General features: G+C 42.2%; 1 protein-coding gene across 1 annotated transcript; it reads right to left on the reverse strand.

Annotated features, from left to right (window-relative positions):
* Positions 1–7012: 7012 nt before the first annotated feature.
* On the reverse strand, positions 7013–7996 carry LOC102265690 (melanoma-associated antigen B16). The gene has a single exon (XM_005892623.2). It carries the CDS (start codon positions 7994–7996, stop codon positions 7013–7015), a length of 984 nt encoding a protein of 327 aa, XP_005892685.2.
* Between the last annotated feature and the right edge of the window lie 16358 nt (positions 7997–24354).

The raw sequence follows: 24354 nt of genomic DNA on the forward strand, positions 1-24354 counted from the left end.
TCCTCCTCCTTGCAGTTGCATGGTGCCTTCCACTGCTCACTGGTACTTCTGGCCTATCTCAACTGTCCATCGTCACTCATTAACATTCATGTAGCCCCAGCCTCAGTGGAGAGGGTTCACTGTACACATAAAACAATACCTATTGCCAGCAGGAATCAAGACAGATTTCAGCTTGATACACTGGCAAAGGTTCAGTGGATCACCAGAGTAGTCAAGACAGGTAGCTTTCCCAGAATCCACCAGTAACACTGTTAGATGATGCAGGAAAGACAGCTATGTTTGACATAACAGAAGGTGGGGGAATTCCACGGGATGGTAGATAATTCTGATACTTTCATCAGTAGAACTCCCCACTTAGTCATACAATTTCCAGCTGCTAGTGGTGATTCAGAGATTTTTTCCAGTCTATTCATATGAGTTCTCTTGGACTCTCCACCCAGATTCACAACTTCCTCTCCTTCTGGTTCTTTCTCCAGTCTACACCTGTATTCAGAACTTTGACTATCGGCCTGCTTTCGGCTCTCTGGACTTGGATCTATATGCTGTCTCTTTCATTGCTCTTTCCCTGAATCCTTATCCTTCACTAAGTGTAAATGTCCTGTCTGTCCCTATCCCCTGTCAACTGGTTATTTTGATCAAATCTTTGCTTTTCAAATTAAGCACTTTTGACTTATAAAGTAATTTAAGTATAGTGTTTATGGTAATCACATGCATTAATCTGTTGGACTATGAATTGCTAGATTATTTGGAGGAATAAACTTCTGCAATATTTATAAAAATTTACAATCTCCATACACTATCCACTGTAATCCAGTTTCTACCTTGCTATCAGAACAGGAGACTTTAGCCCAAGAAGTCATGTTTGAAATCTTTCAGTTCTATAAGTCACAGTAACAAATGGGAAACAAATAATATGTCTGTCCAGGGAGATGGTTAAATATGCCACTACATGCTATGGTGCTTGTGTTTAGTCGCTCAGTCGTGTCCAACTCTGTGCGAACCTATGGATTGCAGCCCATCAGGTTCCTCTGTCCATGGAATTCTCCACACAAGAATACTGGAGTGGGTTGCCATGCCCTCAATACATGCTATGGGGACAGTTATAAAAGTTAAGACAATCTATATGTGTTGTCATGGAGAAATCCTGTATTCATGTTAAGTGGGAAAGATACATAGCAGAATATTATGTGTATCACTATCCATTATGTTTTAAAATAGTAAAATATTTTTATAATATATTTATATATGAGAAAGCTTAGAATTAACTTTGAAATAATATACTAGATTATTAATTGTAGCTACCTCTAAGAATGTGGCTGCATTATGAAGGGATATTATAAAGATGGAGATTATGATTTGCCTATATTTAGAATTTTTGTACCAAGAATACATGATTAGCTTTATTATTAAAATATTTAAGTCTAACAACAGAAATAGTAGTTATGCATGAATCAGATAAAATTTTTACTAGCTGATGGAATAGGCAACAGCTGAAATCTGAATATCTTAATATAATGAGTTTATTTCTTGTACACATAAAATCTGATTGATTTGGTAAGGAATTTTTGCTACCAGGTAACCCAGAGATTTAGGCTGCCCCCATCTTGTACTTCCACATCTTAACATAAGGTCCCCATGTTTGCTAGTGGATGGAAGAGAAATCATTTTAGTGGTATCAGATCAGATCAGTCGCTCAGTCATGTCCGACTCTTTGTGACCCCATGAATCGCAGCATGCTAGGCCTCCCTGTCCATCACCAACTCCCGGAATTCACTCAGACTCACGTCCATCGAGTCCATGATGCCATCCAGCCATCTCATCCTCTGTCGTCCCCTTCTCCTCCTGCCCCCAATCCCTCCCAGCATCAGAGTCTTTTCTGATGAGTCAACTCTTCCCATGAGGTGGCCAAAGTACTGGAGTTTCAGCTTGAGCATCATTCCTTCCAAAGAAATCCCAGGGCTGATCTCCTTCAGAATGGACTGGTTGGATCTCCTTGCAGTCCAAGGGACTCTCAAGAGTCTTCTCCAACACCACAGTTCAAAAGCATCAATTCTTCGGCGCTCAGCCTTCTTCACAGTCCAGCTCTCACATCCATACATGACCAGTGGAAAAACCATAGCCTTGACTAGACGAACCTTTGTTGGCAAAGTAATGTCTCTGCTTTTGAATTTGCTATCTAGGTTGGTCATAACTTTCCTTCCAAGGAGTAAGCGTCTTTGAATTTCATGGCTTCAGTGACGATCTGTAGTGATTTTGGAGCCCAGAAAAATAAAGTCTGACACTGTTTCCACTGTTTCCCCATTTATTTCCCATGAAGTGGTGGGGCCGGATGCCATGATCTTCGTCTTCTGAATGTTGAGCTTTAAGCCAATTTTTTCACTCTCCACTTTCACTTTCATCAAGAGGCTTTTGAGTTCCTCTTCACTTTCTGCCATAAGGGCGGTGTCATCTGCATATCTGAGGTTATTGATATTTCTCCAGGCAATCTTGATTCCAGTTTGTGTTTCTTCCAGTCCAGCATTTCTCATGATGTACTCTGCATATAAGTTAAATAAACAGGGTGACAATATACAGCCTTGACGAACTCCTTTTCCTATTTGGAACCAGTCTGTTGTTCCATGTCCAGTTCTAACTGTTGCTTCCTGACCTGCATACAAATTTCTCAAGAGGCAGATCAGGTGGTCTGGTATTCCCATGTCTTTCAGAATTTTCCACAGTTTATTGTGATCCACACAGTCAAAGGCTTTGGCATAGTCTGGTTCTCAAATGTGTTGTCCTGTAAGTGACAAACATTGCTTCTGCTCATATCTCAGCTAGAGGGGCTAGTCACATGACCCCTTCTAAGAACAAGCAAACTGGGCAATATAGCCTTCCCATGAAGCCAGGAAGGAAGTCAAGTTATGGATGAGCACTTTTTAGTCTATTTCATATGCTGTTACATAGTAGGTGCCCAGTAGCAGTAGTAGTGGGGAAGGCAATGGCACCCCACTCCAGTACTCTTGCCTGGAGAATCCCAGGGATGGGGGAGCCTGGTGGGCTGCTGTCTATGGGGTCACACAGAGTAGGACACAACTGAAGTGACTTAGCAGCAGCAGCAGCAGTAGTAGAGAGCAACTACTAGAATTTATGTCAACAATCCTCTTCATTTGCTGAAGGAGTTTCTGAGGAAGCCAAATGTTCATTGCAGTTCTCCAATTATATGTGATCTTTCTATGTAACAGGTGCTTTCCAATAAAGGGTCACATACACGTTTCAAAAAGACTGTAAATCTCTGCAGGAAGGGCTTCCTATACTTCACTCAAAAGTATTGTTCTGCACTGTTTTCTTCAATAACCACTGTGATCCTTCCCTGGTGGCTCAGACGGTAAAGTGTCTGTCTACAATGTGGGAGACCTGGGTTCAATCCCTGGGTTGGGAAGATCCCCTGGAAAAGGAAATGGCAATCCACTCCAGTACTATTGCCTGGAAAATCCCATGGACAGAGGAGCCTGGTAGGATACAGTCCATGGGATCGCAAAGAGTCGGACACGACTGAGCGACTTCACTTTCACTTTCTTTCACCATGATCATAGTATACTGAGAATTTTCTCCTTCCTACTGGTGCACTGACAAAACTTTAACTTGTGATTCTCTACCATTTGCTATGTGACTGAAAATACCCGGACAACTGCACAGATGCAGTTATACATATTGAAAACCAAGACTCTCTCTCGCTACCTACATTATCTATCCATCTTCTATGTAATAGAAATACATAATATATGTATTTATCTATCATCCAAATGTAATACTAAGGAACCATATTCTACCTCCCAGGAGGAGTCCAGAGTTTACAGAAATTTAGATACTGTAGATGTTTGCTTACTTATTTCAGAGTCTTTCCCCATTTATCACTTATAGGAAAGGTTTTGGTTTTTAACCACCAAGGTAAGCTCATTTATCAATTTATATGTCCAATAGCCTTATAACCCTCATACTCCCTTAGCCCCATTTTGTCTTACATCCACATATAACTTAAAATTAACTCTCATCAAAGAAATGGGTTTTTTTTACCCTATTCTCAAATAAGAGGTACCATTAAAATTCTACTGAAAGTACCAAAATCTCATCTCTTGGAAATATAGTACCAAAACTAGTTGATTCTTTGCCAAATTAGACTTTGTCGTTTGTTTAATCACTAAGTCATGTCCAACCCTTTGCGACCCCATGAACTTTAGCCCACCAGGCTTCTCTGTCCATGGGATTCCCCAGGCAAGAATACTGGAGTGGGTTGCCATTTTTTTATCCAGGGGATCTTCCTGATACAGGAATCCAACCTTGTGTCTCCTGCATTGGCAGGCATGTTTTTTGACATTGAGCCACCAGGAAAGCCCACAAATCAGTCTTTACTCACCAGGTTATCTGGAAATCATTTTGAGAATGTGATGAAGATGTCCAGTGGTGATGATCAGGTATAAATTTCACTGTCAAAATTATCTTACACATGGAATGGTATATTGCTAACAGGGATTCCATGGTGAGGAATGGGACTGCCAGGGAATTGGAATACTCTTAAGTCAAAGGAAGGGCAGGTGATTCTTGGCTGTTGCACTGGGAGAAGGTGCAGGCTACAGAGGAGGATACAGAGAAGAGCTGGTAAGGAGGTTAAGGCTCCAATTTGGACATGAGGGCACACTACAGTAGACCCAGGGGAAGGGTGCTATAATGCACATGTAGGGGAATAAAAATAATCTTCCGTCTACCCTGCTAGGTTCTTGGCTGAGAATCCCTTGTAATAAAAAGACAGATTAATAGGGAGAAAACAAATTTAATTACATATATATGTAGTTATAGGAGAAGGCAATGGCACCCCACTCCAGTAACTCTTGCCTGGAAAATCCCATGGATGGAGGAGCCTGGTGGGTGGCAGTCCATGGGGTCGCTAAGAGTTGGACACGACTGAGTGACTTCACTTTCACTTTTCACTTTCATGCGTTGGAGAAGGAAATGGCAACCTACTCCAGTGTTCTTGCCTGGAGAATCCCGGGGACAGGGAAGCCTGGTGGGCTGCTGTCTATAGGGTTGCACAGAGTCGGACACGACTGAAGTGACTTAGCAGTAGCAGTAGTTATAGGAACCCCACAAATACATTAGACTCAAAGGAGTGATCAAATCAGGAAACTTTGGTAACTTTTATACAAACAATAAATTTGTAAAGAATTGACAAGGCAGAAGGGTTTGGGCTAGAAGTAGTAAATGGTGAAAGAGTAACAAGATTTCTTTACATCATCTCCTTGGCTCTCAATTCCTTTTTTCCTTCTTATAAAAATGCCTTCTACCTTCCTGGTACAGGGAGAGTACCTTTCACAGTACAGACTTATCTCCTACTTTCAGGGGGACAAAGGAGGGTCACAGTGTCCCTCCTACATAGTTTCTCAAGTACTTTTAATTCAAAATAATCAATATTCCAAAGTGGCATATTCTGGGGTGATATATTCTGAACCCCTACACACAAAAGATGGAAATGCTATCTCCTGGGCAAAGTCAGCTCTCAAGGAACCCCAGGGTTAATGATAGCAATATTCTAGGTAAATGATGCCCTTTAGACGACCTCCAAATTGTATTTCATTATCATTTTCACCTTTCTTCTTTATATGTGCTTTTAGTACTTTGGATTCCAGGTCCTTTTTATCCCAAGAGGCATTAGGAAGTAGTGAGAACAGAAATGAATCAAGAGACAAAGGGTGGCTCTCCATAGTTTTTTTTTTTTTTTTTTCCATTAAAATCACCCTTATCTTCACTAATTTCACATTTATCAAAACATAAGCATTTCTCAGACTATGCAAACTTACACTGAAAATGATCTATTTAAATATCCCTTAAACAGAGTAGTCTCTGGCTCTCCCAGTCCAGGGCAACATTTGCCAACTCAGTGGTTTCTCACCTAGAGAAAGTTTCATTGTTATCTCTTAAAAATCCCTTAAAGACAATATGTGTAAGACTCACTTTGTGAATTATGTTAACTGGCACAGGGACAAGACTAGAAAAAACTTCCATTCCTACCCCAGTAAAGATTTCTCTTTCTACCATGACCCTGAAGTAACTGCAAGGTCCACTCCTGCCTTTTGAGTCTCAACTCTGAGACACACCATCTGGAGGTCTGATCACTGATTACCGCTCTATCAGTCCATCTCGCTATATATCCAATTTTAACTTAAAATGAACTCTCATAGAATGAATTCCGTCTTCCCCAAATCCTAAATTTCCTTGCCCCAGAGCATTTATACTTGACAGCCTCACATGGAATACCTCAAACTCCTGCTAACTCCTTTTGCTTGTCTGTTAGATATTATGAGACATTCCCCCATTATTATTATTGGACTGTCAATCCTAGAAGTAAAAATTATAAGAGGAAGTTTTAGATCTTATTTATGCTACAATTTCCAGTACTAACATGGTGATTTCCAAAGAGCAAACATTCAATAAAAGTTAAGAAATAAAAACAAACAGTGAGAATGGGATCTAACTTATTGAACTTTATTTCTTATAATTTTATAAGCACGTTAGCAAATTCAAGCATTTTTAATTTAATAAAAGATATGAGGGCCATGGATTGAAATTCTTTTACATGTTCTCTGTTTCTTAAACTCAACTATTTTAATACTGATTTCCTTCACATTTCCAGTAAATGCCTACAGTAATGCCATGTTATATTGTTCCAGATGACGGATGGTTTTACAATCTGTTTTATAAAATTCTTACTATTAAGTCTCATTGTAAGATTAAGTCCGTAACCAACATTATTCACAAACTTGAAGATTATGAAGGCAACTAAATATATATTAAAAGAAACAATATTTGAATAATACACAGAAAAAATTCTTGAGTTACATATACAAAATGGTGACACATAGGCATGCATACTATCTTATTTTCAGTCCCACCTCAGACCTAAATTTTATGAACACTAACTGCCTCTTTGGACAATGCATGAAGAAACTATCCCTGACTCCCCTAGTTGGGGAAGAAGCTGCTAGTCTGAATACAAGAACCGGTAGTGGCAGAGACAATTGGCTGAAACTCTGGCCTGAGCTTTCTCTTTTTCATCTTCCAAAGCCTCTTCATACTGAGATGGGAAAGAACTTGGGTCAGTCCCATTAACCTTGGCCAGAAACTCCAGGATCTTCATCTTGGTGGTTTCAGCGTAAGCTCTGGGGCCCCACAGGAACTCAGATTGCCAACGATCAGCGTTGACCACGTGCTGGAACTCTAGGTATCCTTCCCTCACGAAATCACTGAGGAGCTGCTTGAGCTCTCCAAAGAAGAAGTACTTCCTTCCAGAACACATCCTGGTAACATTCAGAACCTCCAAGACTTCTTCTTCGGTGGCACAGTTGCCCTTCATGAAGATCACAGCCAGGATAAGTATCAAGATGCCGGTCTTGGGCACGCCTGCTTCACCGTGCATCATGCCATCATAGGTGAGGCCCAATTGAATTAAAAGGACATAGCAGTGGTTGGTGGGATCCACTTCCTTCAGATCAAGGCCAAAGAGAATTCGTATGCACTCAGAGGCTCTCTGGAGGATATCAGGGAAATGGACTTCACACTTGCAGATGAAAACCTTCATCATATCAGCTTTTGTTACTGGCTGTTTCATTTGATACTTGAGCAGCAAGAAATCCACCAACAAAGCCACTTCTTCATTTAGAGGATCTCTGGGCATACTCACAGGGTATGACATAGCCTGTGAGGTGCTTAGACTATAATCTACATTTTGGCTAGGGGAAAACTCATCTGATTTGATCAATAAGGTGCTGGTGGTGGTGGTGGTGGTGGTGGCAACAGATGAGTAGAAATTCTGACAACTCTCAGAAGTACTGGGAAAATCACCAGGTATTAGAGATTGGGAGGGTATATTGGTCTTCTTTGGTGTCCTGGAGACCTGTGCAACCTCCCAACCACGGGACTTACTGAAGGTCTTACGGCATTGACCGTACTTCTGATGCCGAGGCATGATGACTTTTGTGGATGGCAGTAGGTAGACAGGAGGATGGGCAATGAGATTCACCACCTAAGATAAACAGGGCGTATATGAGTGGCCTCAGATGCTAAACTATGGTGGCTTTTCACTTCCCGAGACACGGGGCTGGAAGTGGGGAGGGGAGCTGCCTGCCTAATTCCCTGGGCCTCTCAGGACTGACAACAGGGCAAGGGCTCTAAGAAGCCCCCTGGCCTTGGGTTGATTAGCCCAACAATCCTCACATCTGTTCCTCAAACTGAATTCTGGTTGGTTACGTGCCCGTTTTATTTACTGCTTGAGGCCTCCAATCAAGGCTTCATCTCTGTGAGACTCCAAAATGGAAGTGAGGAGAACTTCATGATAGGACATGGAGAGCTGACAAGAGGAGTAGACGCTGTGCACACCCTTTGTCTTGGGGTCAGAGGGATTCCCTAAAAACTCACTTGGGGGTCCTCATTAGAATTCCTGCGTGGCCTGAGATGCCTTCCTGTGGCGATATGACACTGCTTGCCCTAGACTAAGGCTTCTACTCCCTCAGACTACAACGGCCAAACAAATCAGCAGCACTTCTGGCCGCCCCTGTCCGGGGACTCCCAGGGCTGATCGCCCGGCTGAGGTTCAGTTAGTTACTGCTATTCTGTGGGGGGTGGATCCCCTCAACACTCACTCAGAAGCCTTTGCTTTTGGACCCCGAGCCCCGCACACAAAAGCGGCCACCTCAATCAGACTGCTAAACAGGAAGTGTGTGTTAGTTCTGCCTGAACTTGCCTGTGCTTCCTGTGGTTGGGATGGAGCTCTCATCAGCTGGGTGCCCTCCTTTCTGGGACAGGGGGGTCCCCTAAGTCCTTACTTAGAGGCTTACCTGATACCGGATGGCACCCGTGGCTCCTCCAGCTGCTGAGTGGAGTCCGCACCTCAGATCGAAGCGCTCTCAGCCTGGCTCTCGGGAGGCGGAAGTCAAGGGGCGTGACTTCCGGTGACCCCTGCCCTGATGTCACCCAGGGCAACCAGCAGTGGCGGACATTGCCCGGCTCTGTTTCCAAGCAGAGGTAGCTGCGGGTCTTGTATGCAGTCCTCACATTGGGTTCCGCCAAGCCCCGGATGCCTCCCTCTGTTGAGCTGACATCTTGACCCTCATACCAAGGTAGTCCTACCCAAGAACCCTTTAGAGTAACTGAGGGCGTGTCTCAGCCAGACAGCGTTGCCTGGAGCTTTTAGTATGAAAAGCAGCCAGCAGCCCGTTTGCCTGTGATCCCGCTTCATTCTCTGTTGTTCTTCTCCTGTGTTCCCATTCATGGGGTTCTCTTTTTTGGTTTGTTTTTCATGACTTAAGGCCTCCTGGGAAATCCCAGCAAAATCTTGATGAGTTCTCTTACCACAATCCTGCACTGCTTGGAATGAGTCATGTTCCATCCTCAATGGGAAATGGGGAAGTTGGAGCATGAGGCAGTCAGGGACCAGGTCAGGGGTTGGGCTGTCAGAGACAAATCACAGTCTTCCTTCTCTTCACCAGGCTGACTCAGCCTCCCATACACATTCTGTTCTACAAAGTTTACTTTCTTAGAAAGGGACTGAAATGAATGATTTGGAAAGTACCTGATTCTTTGAGGTTATTGGACATTGCATATCAGAAATCATATGCAGATGATAAATATTCTCTTTCTTTTTGCATTTTTCTTACTTCTCATTTATTTTGCTATTGCTCTGCTTATGTTTTCCAGTGCACTCTGGAACAATGGAGTGGACTTGGGTCAAATACTCTTTCGGGGGGTTCTCCTTATATATCTTGTTTTTGTATCAAAGAGAACCTGTTTGCTATAATATGTGGAGTAATTTCAATTTTTTTGTGATTAAAAAAACTTTATATAACATGCCAATTAGTTTTTCTCTGATTATATGGGGGTGTGTGTTTGGGTGTGTGTGTGTTAGTCGCTCAGTCGTGTCCAACTCTTTACAACCTCATAGACTGTGGCCCACCAGGCTCTTCTGTGCATGGGATTCTCCAGGCAAGAATACTGCAATGGGTTGCCATTTCCTTCTCCAGAGGATCTTCCCCACCCAGGGATCGAACCCAAGTCTTGCACATTGTAGGCAGATGCTTTACCGTCTGAGCCACCAGGGAAGCCCTGATTATATGGTATCATCTCAGTTCAGTCGTTCAGTCGTGTCCAACTCTTTGTGACCCCATGAATCGCAGCACGCCAGGCCTCCCTGTCCATCACCAATTCCCAGAGTTTACCCAAACTCATGTCCATCGAGTCAGTGATGCCATTCAGCCATCTCATCCTCTGTCACCTCCTTCTCCTCCTGTCCCCAATCCCTCCCAGCATCAGAGTCTTTGCCAATGAGTCAACTCTTCGCATGAGGTGGCTAAAGTACTGGAGTTTCAGCTTCAGCATCAGTCCTTCCAGTGAACACCCAGGACTGACCCTCTTTAGGATGGACTAGTTGAATCTCCTTGCAGTCCAAGGGACTCTTAAGAGTCTTCTCCAACACCACAGTTCAAAAGCATCAATTCTTTGGCACTCAGCTTTCTTCACAGTCCAGCTCTCACATCCATACAAGACCACTGGAAAAACCATAGCCTTGACTAGACGGACCTTTGTTGGCAAAGTAATATCTCTGCTTTTGAATATGCTATCTAGGTTGGTCATAACTTTCCTTCCAAGGAGTAAGCATCTTTTAATTTCATGGCTGCAATCACCATCTGCAGGAGCCCAAGAAAATAAAGTCTGACACTGTTTCCATTGTTTCCCCATCTATTTCCCATGAAGTGATGGAACAGATGCCATGATCTTCGTTTTCTGAATGTTGAGCTTTAAGCCAACTTTTTCACTCTCCTCTTTCACTTTCATCAAGAGGCTTTTTAGTTTCTCTTCACTTTCTGCCATAAGGGTGGTGTCATCTGCATATCTGAGGTTACTGATATTTCTCCCAGCAATCTTGATTCCAGCTTGTGCTTCTTCCAGCGCAGCGTTTCTCATGATGTACTCTGCACATAAGTTAAATAAGCAGGGTGACAATATACAGCTTTGACATACTCCCTGTCCTATTTGGAGCCAGTCTGTTGTTCCATGTCCAGTTCTAACTGTTGCTTCCTGACCTGCATACAAATTTCTCAAGAGGCAGGTCAGGTGGTCTGGTATTCCCATGTCTTTCAGAATTTTCCACAGTTTATTGTGATCCAAAGAGTCAAAGGCTTTGATGATTATATGGTATAGTTGGCCTCTAAATCTAATCTGACCTAGGTGTCTAGGCCTAGAGTTTCAGTTTCTGTTGATTACAATTATCTCTTTCCGACTGTTCTCCTTTGAAATTTATATTTTGCTGAAAAACAGAATCTCATCTGAATATTCAAAATTAAAGGTACGATACTGACAGCTCAACAGGTAAGGAATCTACCTGCAATGCAGGAGACACAAGATATTCAGGTTCAATCCCTGGGTTGGGAAGATCCCTTGGAGGAGGAAATGGCAACCCACTCCAGTATTCTTGCCTGGAGAATCCCATGAACAGCCTAGTGGGCTACAGTCCATGGGGTTGCAAAGAGCTGGACACAACTTAGCACACACCCACATTTATAATAAATGATTTCTCATGGAAATTCTTATACTATAGTACACAAATGAGTACAAGGAACCCTGTTCACTGAACATTCAGCATAACAGTCATCAATAGTTGGAAGTAGAAGCCTGATCAGATTAGTAATTTTTTGGCCAATATGTTTGTTCTTTAGCAAGATCACTCTCGAGGTGATGATTCATATGTCCATTAGGAAAATACCCAATGTCTGTGTGCTCCTGTTTGGTCATCTTCACACTCTGATAATAATGATAATTTTTCCATTCTTCATTATGGGCTGTAGAATGAAAATTCTTTTATCCTCTCAGTTTTTACTTTATTAATTTTTCTATAGATGGAACTCTTTCCTTATATGCCATTAATTTATCCTGAGATATTGTTATAACATATTTCTAGTGTTCTCTTGTAATATCTAAATTTCTGCATTGATACTTTACATGATATTATATAACTATTATCACTCATTTCTATTTTTTCTTTTGTAATTGATAATACTTGTAAAATTATCTGCCATATAGATCTTATGTAACAGAAGAGACAGCATAAAAAAACAACATATTCTATCAGCTAGAGAGTGAGCAACAGTCATCAAGGGCATTAGTAAATCTGGTGGAGAAAGAATGAAAAGTTTAGAAAAATACATTGGTCAGTAACAGAAAGAATTGAGGTGATAGGAGCAATGGAGCCAGACATCCTGGAACGTGAAGTCAAGTGGGCCTTAGGAAGCATCACTATGAATAAAGCTAGTGGAGGTGATGGAATTCCAGTTGAGCTATTTCAAATCCTGAAAGATGATGCTGTCAAAGTGCTGCACTCAATATGCCAGCAAATTTGGAAAACTCAGCAGTGGTCACAGGACTGGAAAAGGTCAGTTTTCATTCCAATCCCAAAGAAAGGCAATGCCAAAGAATGCTCAAACTACTGCACAATTGCACTCATCTCACACGCTAGGAAAGTAATGCTCAAAACTCTCCAAGCCAGGCTTCAGCAATGCATGAATGGTGAACTTCCAGAAGTTCAAGCTGGATTTAGAAAAGGCAGAGGAACGAGAGATCAAATTGCAACATCTGCGGGATCATCCAAAAAACAAAAGAGTTTCAGAAAAACATCTATTTCTATTTTATTGACTATGCCAAAGCCTTTGACTGTGTGGATCACAATAAACTGTGGAAAATTCTGAAAGACATGGGAATACCAGACCACCTGACCTGCCTCTTAAGAAACTTATACGCAGATCAGGAAGCAACAGTTAGAACTGGACATGGAACAACAGACTGGTTCCAAATTGGGAAAGGAGTACATCAAGGCTATATATTGTCACCCTCCTTATTTAACTTATATGCAGAGTACATCATGAGAAACGCTGGGCTGGAGGAAGCACAAGCTGGAATCAACGTTGCTGGAGGAAATATGAATAACCTCAGATATGCAGATGATAACATCCTTATGGCAGAAAGTGAAGAACTAAAGAGCCTCTTGATGAAAGTGAAAGAGGAGAGTGATAAAGTTGGCTTAAAGCTCAACATTCAGAAAACGAAGATCATGGTATCAGGTCCCATCACTTCATGGCAGATAGATGGGGAAACAGTGGCTGACTTTATCTTTCTGGGCTCCAAAATCACTGCATATGGTGTTTGCAGCCACGAAATTAAAAGACGCTTACTCCTTGGAAGGAAAGTTATGACCAACCTAGATAGCATATTAAAAAGCAGAGATATTACTTTGCCAACAAAGGTCCATCTAGTCAAGGCTATGGTTTTTCCAGCAGTCATGTATGGATATGAGAGTTGGACGATAAAGAAGGCTGTGTGCCGAAGAATTGATGCTTTTGAACTGTGGTGTTGGAGACGACTCTTGAGAGTCCCTTGGACTGCAAGGAGATTCAACCAGTCCATCCTAAAGGATATCAGTCCTTGGTGTTCATTGGATGGACTGATGCTGAAGCTGAAACTCCAATACTTTGGCTACCTGATGCAAAGAGCTGACTCATTTGAAAAGACCCTGATGCTGGGGAAGATTGAGGGCAGGAGGAGAAGGGGATGACAGAAGATGAGATGGTTGCATGGCATCACTGACTCAGTGGACATGGGTTTGGGTACTCCGGGAGTTGGTGATGGACAGGGAGGCCTGGCGTGCTGCGATTCATGGGGTTGCAAAGTCATGGGACATGACTGAGCAACTGAACTGAACTGAGCAAGGGAGTAGAGGAATTGGCAAATTTTCTTCCCCAAGTTCTCCATATAGTTTTCCTTCTTGGGCATTCATTTTTAATAGGTGGAAACTGGGACTGAGGCTGTACTGATAGAATGCTGTCTGAGCAAATGATGTGTTCCACTACAGCATCTTCCTTAGTGATTTGAATTGTTCTGTATCACTAATAATTATAACCTGCATGGTATTGTTCCAGAGAAGAATCATCAGAGAAAACCATGTTGATTATGGACTCACTGAGAATCAAGAGGACATTATATGACTTAGATGCAGTGCCATGCCAGGGTGTCTGAATGTGATGGGAACAGTGGGCAGGCAGATTTAGTGAATCAAGTAAAAGGGCCCCTTCAGAAGATAAATTATCACCATACTCTGCAGGAAGCAGACATCTTACAGTGTGAATTCAAATGGGCCTTTGGAAACAGTACTGCAAGCAAAGCTAGTGGAGGTGATGGAATTCCAATGGAGCTATTTCAAATATTAAAAGATGATGCAGTTAAAGTGCTGCACTAAATATGCTGCCCAATTTGGAAAAGTCAGCAGTGGCCACAGGACTGGACAAGGTCAGTTTTCATTCCAATCCCAAAGAAGGAAATGCCAAAGAAGGCTCAAACTACTGCATAATTGTACTCATTTCACATGCTAACAAGGTAATGCTCAAAATCCTTCAAGCTAGGCTTCAGAAGAATGTGAATCAAGAACTTGTAGATATACAAGCTGGATTTAGAAAAGACAGAGGAACCAGGGATCAAATTGCCAACATCCAACAGATATAGAAAAGGCAAGAAAATTCCAGAAAAAAAATCTACTTCTGCTTCATTGACTATGCTAAAGCCTTTGACTATGTGGATCACAACAAACTGCAGAACATTCATAAAGAGATCAGAATATCAGACTACCATACCTGCCTCCTGAGAAACCTGTATGTGGGTCAAGAAGCAACAATTAGAACCAGACGTGGAACAACAGACTAGTTCAAAATTGGAAAGGGAGTATGTCAAGGCTGTTTACCGTCACCCTGCTTATTTAACTTCTATGCAGAGTATATCATGCGAAATGCCAGGCTGGATGAAGCACAAGCCAGAATCAAGCTGGGAGAAATATCAACAACCTCATATAACACCACCCTAATGGCAGAAAGCAAAGAGGAACTAAAGGGCCTCTTGCTGAAGGTAAAAGAGGAGAGTGGAAAAGCTGGCTTAAAACTTAACATTCAGAAAACTGAGATCATGGCATCCAGTCCCATCGCTTCATGGCAAACAGATGGAGAAACAATGGAAACAGTGACAGACTTTATTTTCTTGGGCTCCAAAGGCACTGTGACTGCAGGTGACTGCAGCCATGAAATTAAAAGATGCTTTCTCCTTGGAAGAAAATCTATGACAATCCTAGACAGCATATTAAAAACACAGATATCACTCTGCTGACAAAGGTCCATATTGTCAAATATATGGTTTTTCCAGTAGTCATGTATAGATGTGAGTTGGACCATAAAGAAGGCTGAGCACTGAAGAATCAATGCTTTCGAACTGTGGTGCTGGAGAAGACTCTTGAGAGTCCCTTGGGCTGCAAGGAGATCAAACCAGTCAATCCTAAAAGAAATCAACCCAAATATTCATTGGAAGGACTGATGCTGAAGCTGAAGCTCCACTACTTTGACCTCCTGATATCAAAGAGCTGACTCATTGGAAAAGACCCCAATGCTGGGAAAGATTGAGGGCAGGAGGAGAAGCGGGTGACAGAGGATGAGATGGTTTGACGGCATCATTGACTCAATGGACATGTGTTTGAGCAAACTCCAGGAGATAGTGAAGGACAAGGATGCCTGGTGTGATACAGTTCATGGGATCGCAAGGAATCAGACCAGACTGTGGGACTGAACAACAGTAACTGCAAGAAGACCAAAAAATAGGTCCACACAGCACTAAACTGAGGAAGAACTTGAAGAGAATCAGTACAATGTTGGTCAGCATGTCAGTCACGGATATTTACTAGCACAGAGCAAGTCATGCAACCATCCCTATCTGCTTCACATACTTCATTCCAGCTGCACTCATCCTTTATAGTCAAGAAACAACAACTACTTACTCAAAAGTTATATGAACCTGGGACTTCCCTGGTGGTCCAGTGGTTAAGAATCTAACTTCCAGTGCAAGGGACACAGGTTTGATCCTGGTCTGGGAAGATTTACCATCCCGCGAGACAACTAAGCCAGCACTCTGCAACTACTGAGCATGCACTCTAGAGCTGGCCTGCCATAATAAAAAGCCCGCATGCAGCAACTAAGACCCAACCAAGCCAAATAAATACATAAATTTTGTTTTAAAAGTTACATGAACCTATTACTGCTTGTCATAAGGTAACCACTTTAGATTAGAAACATGAAATATTGGAATGAAGAAAGAGAAAAATGAAGAATTAATTTCTGGGAAAATATTGTAAACTCATCATGCTTTAGTTTTGTTATGTGACAAATTACTGCAAACATAACAGTAAAAAAAACAATGCAAATTTATTATCTCTTAGTATCAGTAGTCCAAGCATAGCTCAACTGCCCTCTCTGCTTCAGGTTGTTTCCTCGTTGAAATTATGATGTTTACAGAGCTGTGTTCTAATAGGAAGGCTTGACTGGAGAAAAATCAACTGCCAAACTCATTCAGTTTGGTGTCACAGTTCATTTCTTTTTACCTGTACAACTAAGAGCTTTTTTTTTTTTTTTTTTTCCTAATTCTATAAATCAGTTTTTATGGTTTCTAAAGGTAACCTGCATTTCCAGGTCATGTGACCCTTTTCACAGCTTTATTTTTGACATAGCATATTTCTTCTTCAGTGCCAGCAAGAGAGTGTAAGCAAGTCTTTCAGCAAAATGGAGTCAGGTTGTCTGTAATCAAATGAATAACATTCCAGCTTCTTGGACATCAAATATAATCATGGGTGTGATATATCTATTAGTGCCATATTCTATCAGTTAGAAGCAAGTCACAGGCCTTGCCCACACTCAAGAGAAGTAATATACAGAGGTATGAACACCAAAAAGTCAGGATCGTTGTGACTCCTTTACACTCTGTCTACCGCAACTTATGCTCTGAACTCAAACATCCAAATCTCTTCCTCATGCCAAATACATTCACCCTTTCCCAAGATCCCCCCAAATCTGAATCCACTATAACAGTAATTAAAAATCTAAATCTTATCATCAAAATAAGATGCATGTGCAGATGAGACTCTTAGAAAGTACATAGTTAAGTGTACCAAATGGGGCAAATACTTCTCTCTTTGTGGATCCCTGAAATAAAAGGAACAAATTATGTGGCCCTAAGACACCCTATATATAATACTGGAAAAGGCATAGGACAATGGCTATAAGCATTTCTGTTCAAAAATAGGAAAAATGGCAAGTGTAAAACATTCCCTGTCTCATAATATTGTGAAATCTTATGTGACAAATAGGAATTACTTGAATAGATTTTAAAGGCATTGTAGGGGAGCAAAATTTTCTACCCTAAAATGTTTCTTTTTGGCATGAGAATTAATCTAGGTAGATTATTTTTAAGAGGCAGAAGAGTCAGGAAGTGTTCCTTTTTGTCTCTCCCTTAGCTGCCTAAAATTCAGCTAAAGGACTTGCTCCCAGAATACAGCTATCACCAGAGTATCTGTAAAGATTATGGGCTAGATGTGATGGGTTAAACCCAGCAGACCCTAGCGATCAGAGTCAACTCTGTGTCCAAATGCCTCTTCGTGGACCAGCAAATATTTGCTTAACAAATATTTGCTATTGCATGTCCATATGAATTGCCTTCTTCCTTTTTAGAGACTAACTGCTATCTCTAACATCCTTTTTTTCTTTAGCTGAAGATGGAATTTGAGGTATGTGTTTCAGCCATATTGGGGAGCTTCTTAGTTCTCTTGTGTCTATTTTGGAACATGTATTAAATGTTCCTCTTTTTAATCTGTCTTACACCAGTTTCATTTTTAGACCAGCCAGAGAACCTAGAAAGGTAGAAGAAAGTTTCTCCCTCTCTGACAGCCTTCATATAATTTTTCAAAGGCCACTCTAGGGGTTCTTGTTTCTCTTTTGGAGTTATCTTTCCTTTATTATGAAAGATAGCATGTGTTTACAACTGAGTATGCAAAACAATAACTTTGCAAACTGCAATCAAATGCAACAAGACAAGGGCCCAAAACATCTACTTTATTTCTGTCAGTTAACAGGTCCTCTCTAGTTTATTTAGGATTCAAGAGTAAATGCCAGGTCCCATTTTGCACCTCAGGCTTTAGTCTCACAACTGTGAGACAATATCTGAGGGATCTGTTCTCTGTTGAACACTTAAACACATATGATTTGTCCACCCCAAAGCTAAATTCAAACTTCATTCTCACTGAAGAACAAGGAGCTTACTGAATCCACAAAACATCATGGCTTGGGACATTTCTAGGTGACTGTTCTCCCTTGAACTATTGCCTTATGTTAGAGAGAAAAAAATTTTGCCTCTACTTTTGAAGGTTTTTCAGTCTGGTCTAAGAATTATATAGACATGAGACGGATTAATAAAAGAAAATCAACATTCAATAATATGTATACATGGGATAGACACAGGACAATAGAATAACTTCCTAAAATGATTGAAACTCTCACATTAAGTGCCATCTTCAGCTTCTTGAGAATATTCAGGGCAGTGGTTTGGAACTTCAAAGTAAAGGAATGCAATTCACATGGAGATGGAAAACATATATTTGATAAATGTTTGATGGACCATGCAGAGACAATGCAACACAGAGTCAACTTTGATCTCTAAGCCCTGTTGAGTTTCTCCCTTTACATCTAGCCCATAGTTTTTGCAGATACTTCCGGCAATAGCTCTATTCCAGAAACAGGCCCTTTATCTAAATTCTTTAGCCAGCAAAGAGGGAGATAAAAAGAAATATTTTGTGAGTTTTTTGTGTCTTAAAAATAATCAGCCTGAATTTATCCGGCTGACAAGAACCCTATAAAGCAGCCCTGCTGATGATCTTTCAGGAGAGCATGCACTCTGGAGCAAGAGCTCACACCTCTCCATTCTTTGATCACAATATAAGGCTTTCCTTTGCTTCTCAATCAGATGCAGATTTCTTCTATTGGAATGAGTAACTCTGGGCAGGAGGACCCTTACTGGGGCCTGACTCAAAAGCGTTGCTAACAAATTTTGGCAACCAAGATGTGATGGACCACGGCCTTTTTGCCTGCACCTATTTACTAGGCTCTGGGCTCACTTGGCTCCAGTGGGAGGACGATGGAGGCTTTGGGAGGTTCACATGAGGATGACTGATTCTGATCTTTGCCTACACTCTGATGGGGTAGGATGTCAGCAACCTTTGGTTGAATTCAGAGCAACTGTACCCAGCAACTCCATACCCGGGTGTGGGGTGCATATATTGTAGTCCCCAGGTTAATGTGGACTGTGACCCATTTGAAGAAGTCATACCATGGTATCATTGGGGATCAGAAACTAAAACTCATACATATCTGCCTGGCTGGCCTTCCTGAGGTACTGGACACCCAGGGATGGTGGAGACCTGTGGACAAGAAGCTACAGCAGTCTTGCCCACTGTCTGCCCGTAACTCTGTCCTCTTGAGCCCAGTAGAAGGCAGTAGGGACCACACTTAGGCTTTTTGCCCTGCTTGCCAACCCCCAAGGGTCAAAAGTAGCACTCTGTGTAATCACACTCAGTTTGATAAAGCCAAGTGGCCAATTTCATGAGCCAAGGGGTGAGACTGAGAAAAGGCCCAAGTAATAAAAAATATTTGACTAAAGGGAATGAGGATGCTTAATCTGAGTTTAGGAAAAGGCACCAGGGATGCCCAAATGTGAATGGTCCCAAGGTAGATATGCAACCAGGAACTTGACTTCTTCTAGTCAGTGCTAGTTTCTCTGAACTGGGCTAGAGAGCCCAGAGAGCTGCTGGCAAGAGTAGGAAACACCCAACACCTGAATCTCCTCCCCACCTCTGCTTCTAAGGTGAACCTTGAGTGATTCTTTACTGACTGAGGTTCTCTAGGCTGTCCTGCTGGGTATCAGCACAGAATACCAGCTACTCCAATGATCTGGTGAGTACCCCATGGGAATCTCTCATGCTTTTAGATCCCAACTGGGGGGAATTTTGAAAACTCTTCCTTTTTAGCTGAAAGGAGAGAGAAGACATTCACTTTCAATAGCTGTGCAACTCGCCAAGGGCCAAGTTGGTCAGGAACTAAGGTGGCTAAGCTGCTCTAGCCTGGAGGTACCCCTGTCCAAACTCCTGTGGGATATTCTGACCAAGGAGGGACTATCTCAAGCACAGCCCATCACAGATTTAAGTGGAACCCCCAGTTATTAATACATCATTGTCTAACATTTGGATGCCTCCTATTTTGGTCTTTTGAGGAATCCACTAACAGTTTGACACTAATTCCATATTTCCTGAACATGAAATATTATTTGGGTCAAATCTTGTGTTATTTACATGCCAACAAATCATTCTGAACTACCGCACAATTGCACTCATCTCACATGCTAGTAAAGTAATGCTTAAAATTCTCCAAGCCAGGCTTTAGCAATATGTGAACTGTGAGCTTCCAGATGTTCAACCTGGTTTTAGAAAAGGCAGAGGAGCCAGAGATCAAATTGCCAACATCCACTGGATCATCCAAAAAGCAAGAGAGTTCCAGAAAAAAAAAACATCTATTTCTGCTTTATTGACTATGCCAAAGCCTTTGACTGTGTGGATCACAATAAACTTTCAGAATTTTTCTGAAAGAGATGGGCATACCAGACCACCTGACCTGCCTCTTGAGAAATTTGTATGCAGGTCAGGAAGCAACAGTTAGAACTGGACATGGAACAACAGACTGGTTCCAAATCAGGAAAGGAGTACGTCAAGGCTATATATTGTCACCCTGTTTATTTAACTTATATGCAGAGTACATCATGAGAAATGCTGGGCTGGAGGAAGCACAAGCTGGAATCAAGATTTCTGGGAGAAATATCAATAACCTCAGATATGCAGATGATAACACCCTTATGGCAGAAAGTGAAGAAGAACTAAAGAACCTCTTGATGAAAGTGAAAGAGGAGAGTGAAAAAGTTGGCTTAAAGCTCAACATTCAGAAAACGAAGATCATGGCATCTGGTCCCATCACTTCATGGGAAATAGATGGGGAAACAGTGGAAACAGTGTCAGACTTTATTTTTCTGGGCTCCAAAATCACTGCAGATGGTGATTGCAGCCATGAAATTAAAAGACGCTTACTCCTTGGAAGGAAAGTTATGACCAACCTAGACAGCATATTAAAAAGCAGAGACATTACTTCACCAACAAAGGTCCGTCTAGTCAAGGCTATGGTTTTTCCAGTGGTCATGTATGGATGTGAGAGTTGGACCATAAAGAAGGCTGAGTGCTGACGAATTGATACTTTTGAACTGTGGTGTTGGAGAAGACTCTTGAGAGTCCCTTGGACTGCAAGGAGATCCAACCCATTCATCCTAAAGGAGATCAGTCCTGGGTATTCATTGGAAAGACTGATGTTGAAGCTGAAACTCCAATACTTTGGCCACCTGATGTGAAAAGCTGACTCATTTGAAAAGATCCTGATGCTGGGGAAGATTGAGGGCAGGAGGAGAAGGGGACGACAGAGGATGAGATGGCTGGATGGCATCACCAACTTGATGGACATGGGTTTGGGTGGACTCCTGGAGTTGGTGATGGACAGGGAGGCCTGGCTTGCTGTGGTTCATGGGGTCACAAAGAGTTGGACATGACTGAGCGACTGAACTGAACCGAAGTCATTCCAACTGTCCCCTCGGTAGTTAGAAACAAATCCAAAACAGAACATCTAAGGTATAGGGAACCAAATGTCCATCATAAGGATAGCTTGCTAAGGTGTATCTCATAGAATTGGAAGTTTTTTGGGTATCACTCTCTGACTCAAAAACACTTTATCTTACTATGAATGGACTGTAGCCTATCAGGCTCCTCCATCCATGGGATTTTCCAGGCAAGAGTACTGGAATGGATTGCCATTGCCTTCTCCAGGGGATCTTCCCACCCAGGAATTGAACCGACATCTCCTGCATTGCAGGCAGATGCTTACCGTCTGAGCCACCAGGGAAGCCCCCCTATGAAATACAAGCTGACCCCAATACTAGCTGGGATATAGGGAAAGCTGGCCTGTAATGGGTCTTTTAATTAGAACACCATTTTACAATTGAATCTGCTATGTCACAGAAAAAAAGAAACGAGATGAATTTCCCAATGTCCAGGTTTTTATGACCTTTTATCAGAATGAAGGCCTTTGAAAGGGATGTTCAGCTAGTCCACTAAAGTAATATCAGTCTTTGACCCTCCCCCTGAGGACCATTTTATCTCTTCCCTAACCCTCCTTCTACTGCTCCCTCCCTATTCTGTTCCCTCATAAATCCCAATTCAGGTCACAGGCCTGAGGGGCCCCCATCATACTAGCCCCATTCCCCAGAACCCAATCCAGCAAGTACATAGAGACTAATTACAAGCCAGGGCCTAACAACCTGCCAGGAAAAGTGCTCCCTTTGAGGCGGCTCTCCAGTAGAGGAGGACTCATCCAGGTATACATTCCATTTACCACATTTTTTTTTTAAAGACATGAAATATAGTTGATGTTTCACGTTTCACAGCAAAGTGATTAAGTTATGCAAAGATATTCTTTTTCAGACTCTTTTTCATCATGGGTTATTATAAGATAATTAATGCAGTTCTGTGTGGTATACAGCAGGTCCTTATTTATTTTAATCTTTTATATATAGCAAGAATTCCCAGGTGGCACTAGTGGTAGAGAAGACACCTGCCAATGCAGAAGATGCAAGTTCAATCCCTGGGTCAGGAAGATCCCCTGGAGAAGGGAGTGGCTACCCACTCCAGTATTCTTGGCTAGGCAATCCCATGGACAAGAGGAGCCTGGCGGGCGACAGTCCATGGCATCACAAAAGAGTTGGAGTTCCCTGGTAGCTCAGATGGTAAAGCATCTGCCTACAATACAGGAGACCCAGGTTCAATCCCTGGGTCTGGAAGATCCCCTGGAGAAGGAAATGGCAACCCGCTCCAGTACTCTTGCCTGGAAAATCCATGGATGGAGGATCCTGGTAGGTCCCAGTTCATGGGGTCGCAAAGAGTTGGACACGACTGAGCAACTACCCTTTATATATAGCAGTGTTTATCTGTTAAACACATATTCCCAATTATCCCCTTTCCCCATCCCCTTTGGTAACCACGAAAGTGAAAGTGTTAGTCACTCAGTCGTGTCCAACTCTATACAACCCCATTAACTGTAGCCCACCAGGCTCCTGTGTCCATGGAATTCTCTAGACAAGAATACTAGAGTGGGTTGCCATTCCCTTCTCCAGGGGATCTTCCAGACCCAGGGATTGAACCTGGGTCTCCTGCATTGCAGGTGAACTCTTTACCATTTGAGCCACCAATGAAGTTTTTTTTTTTATGTCTGTGTGTCTATTTCTGTTTTGTTAATAAGTTCACTTGTATAATTTCTTTAGATTCTAATATAAGTGATATCATATGATATTTTATTTCTTGGAAACCTCACTTAGCCTGGTTGAGGTTGCCTACTGGGTATTCAATAACTGAGATATAAAGGATAAAAAGTTAGAGGATAAAAAGGCCTGGAGGTAAGCCCACCTACTGGCTGTTGCCCTCCAATGTCAACTGGTCAGCATGGGAATCTGGACTAACAACCCGCAGAGACTCTTGACTTTGGTGAGTAACCCCGGAATCCCACTGAAAGATAGCAAAAGCCAAGGAAACTAGGACCAATCAGTGCACCATATGTCACCAAGGGACTGGAAGACAGACCGCCCTCACTGCCCCTGAGGGGAGACAGAAATGGCAGATCTTGGCCACTACCCTCAAAGGTAGATGAATCTAAATAGATGAAGAATGATGGGGCCAGGAGGCTCCTAAGCTGACACTCCAACTGATCCTTGAGGAGTCCCAGCTGACAGTGGACATGGGGAGAAAGTCTGTCAAATTCTTAGTTGAGATCCATGCCACTCACTCAGTTCTAAACACCACATCAGGCATACTAGGTCACAAGAGTTGTAAAATTATGGAGGTATTAGGGAAGGCCCAAGAACAGGCATTCATAGAGCCATTAGAATGTAAATTTGATGAACACACACTTCCCCATTCCTTCCTGTATGTCTCTGAATGCCCTATACCTCTACTAGGAAGACAGATATTACATAAACTGGGGACTACTATCCACCTAATAGAAGACAAACTGGAGATTGTTGTCCCCTTAGACAAAGGGTACAAGATGATAAGTTGACTTACCTGGAGTAAATCGCAAGGTCTAGGCCCAGAGACCAGGGGATAAACTGTAGCAGCCAGTTCTGTGATAGTCTATCTAAAATCGCAACATACATGGCCCAATTAAAAACCAGTATCTTCTCTGTCAAGAAGTCTTATTGGGCACTGCCCCTGTTATACAGGTCTAATTGACCAGGGCCTTATTAGAGTGTGTCAATCAGCCTGTAATACCCCATTCTTCCCATAAA

This window comes from Bos mutus, chromosome X, assembly GCF_027580195.1.
Source record: "Bos mutus isolate GX-2022 chromosome X, NWIPB_WYAK_1.1, whole genome shotgun sequence".
NCBI classification, from domain to species: Eukaryota; Metazoa; Chordata; class Mammalia; order Artiodactyla; family Bovidae; genus Bos; species Bos mutus.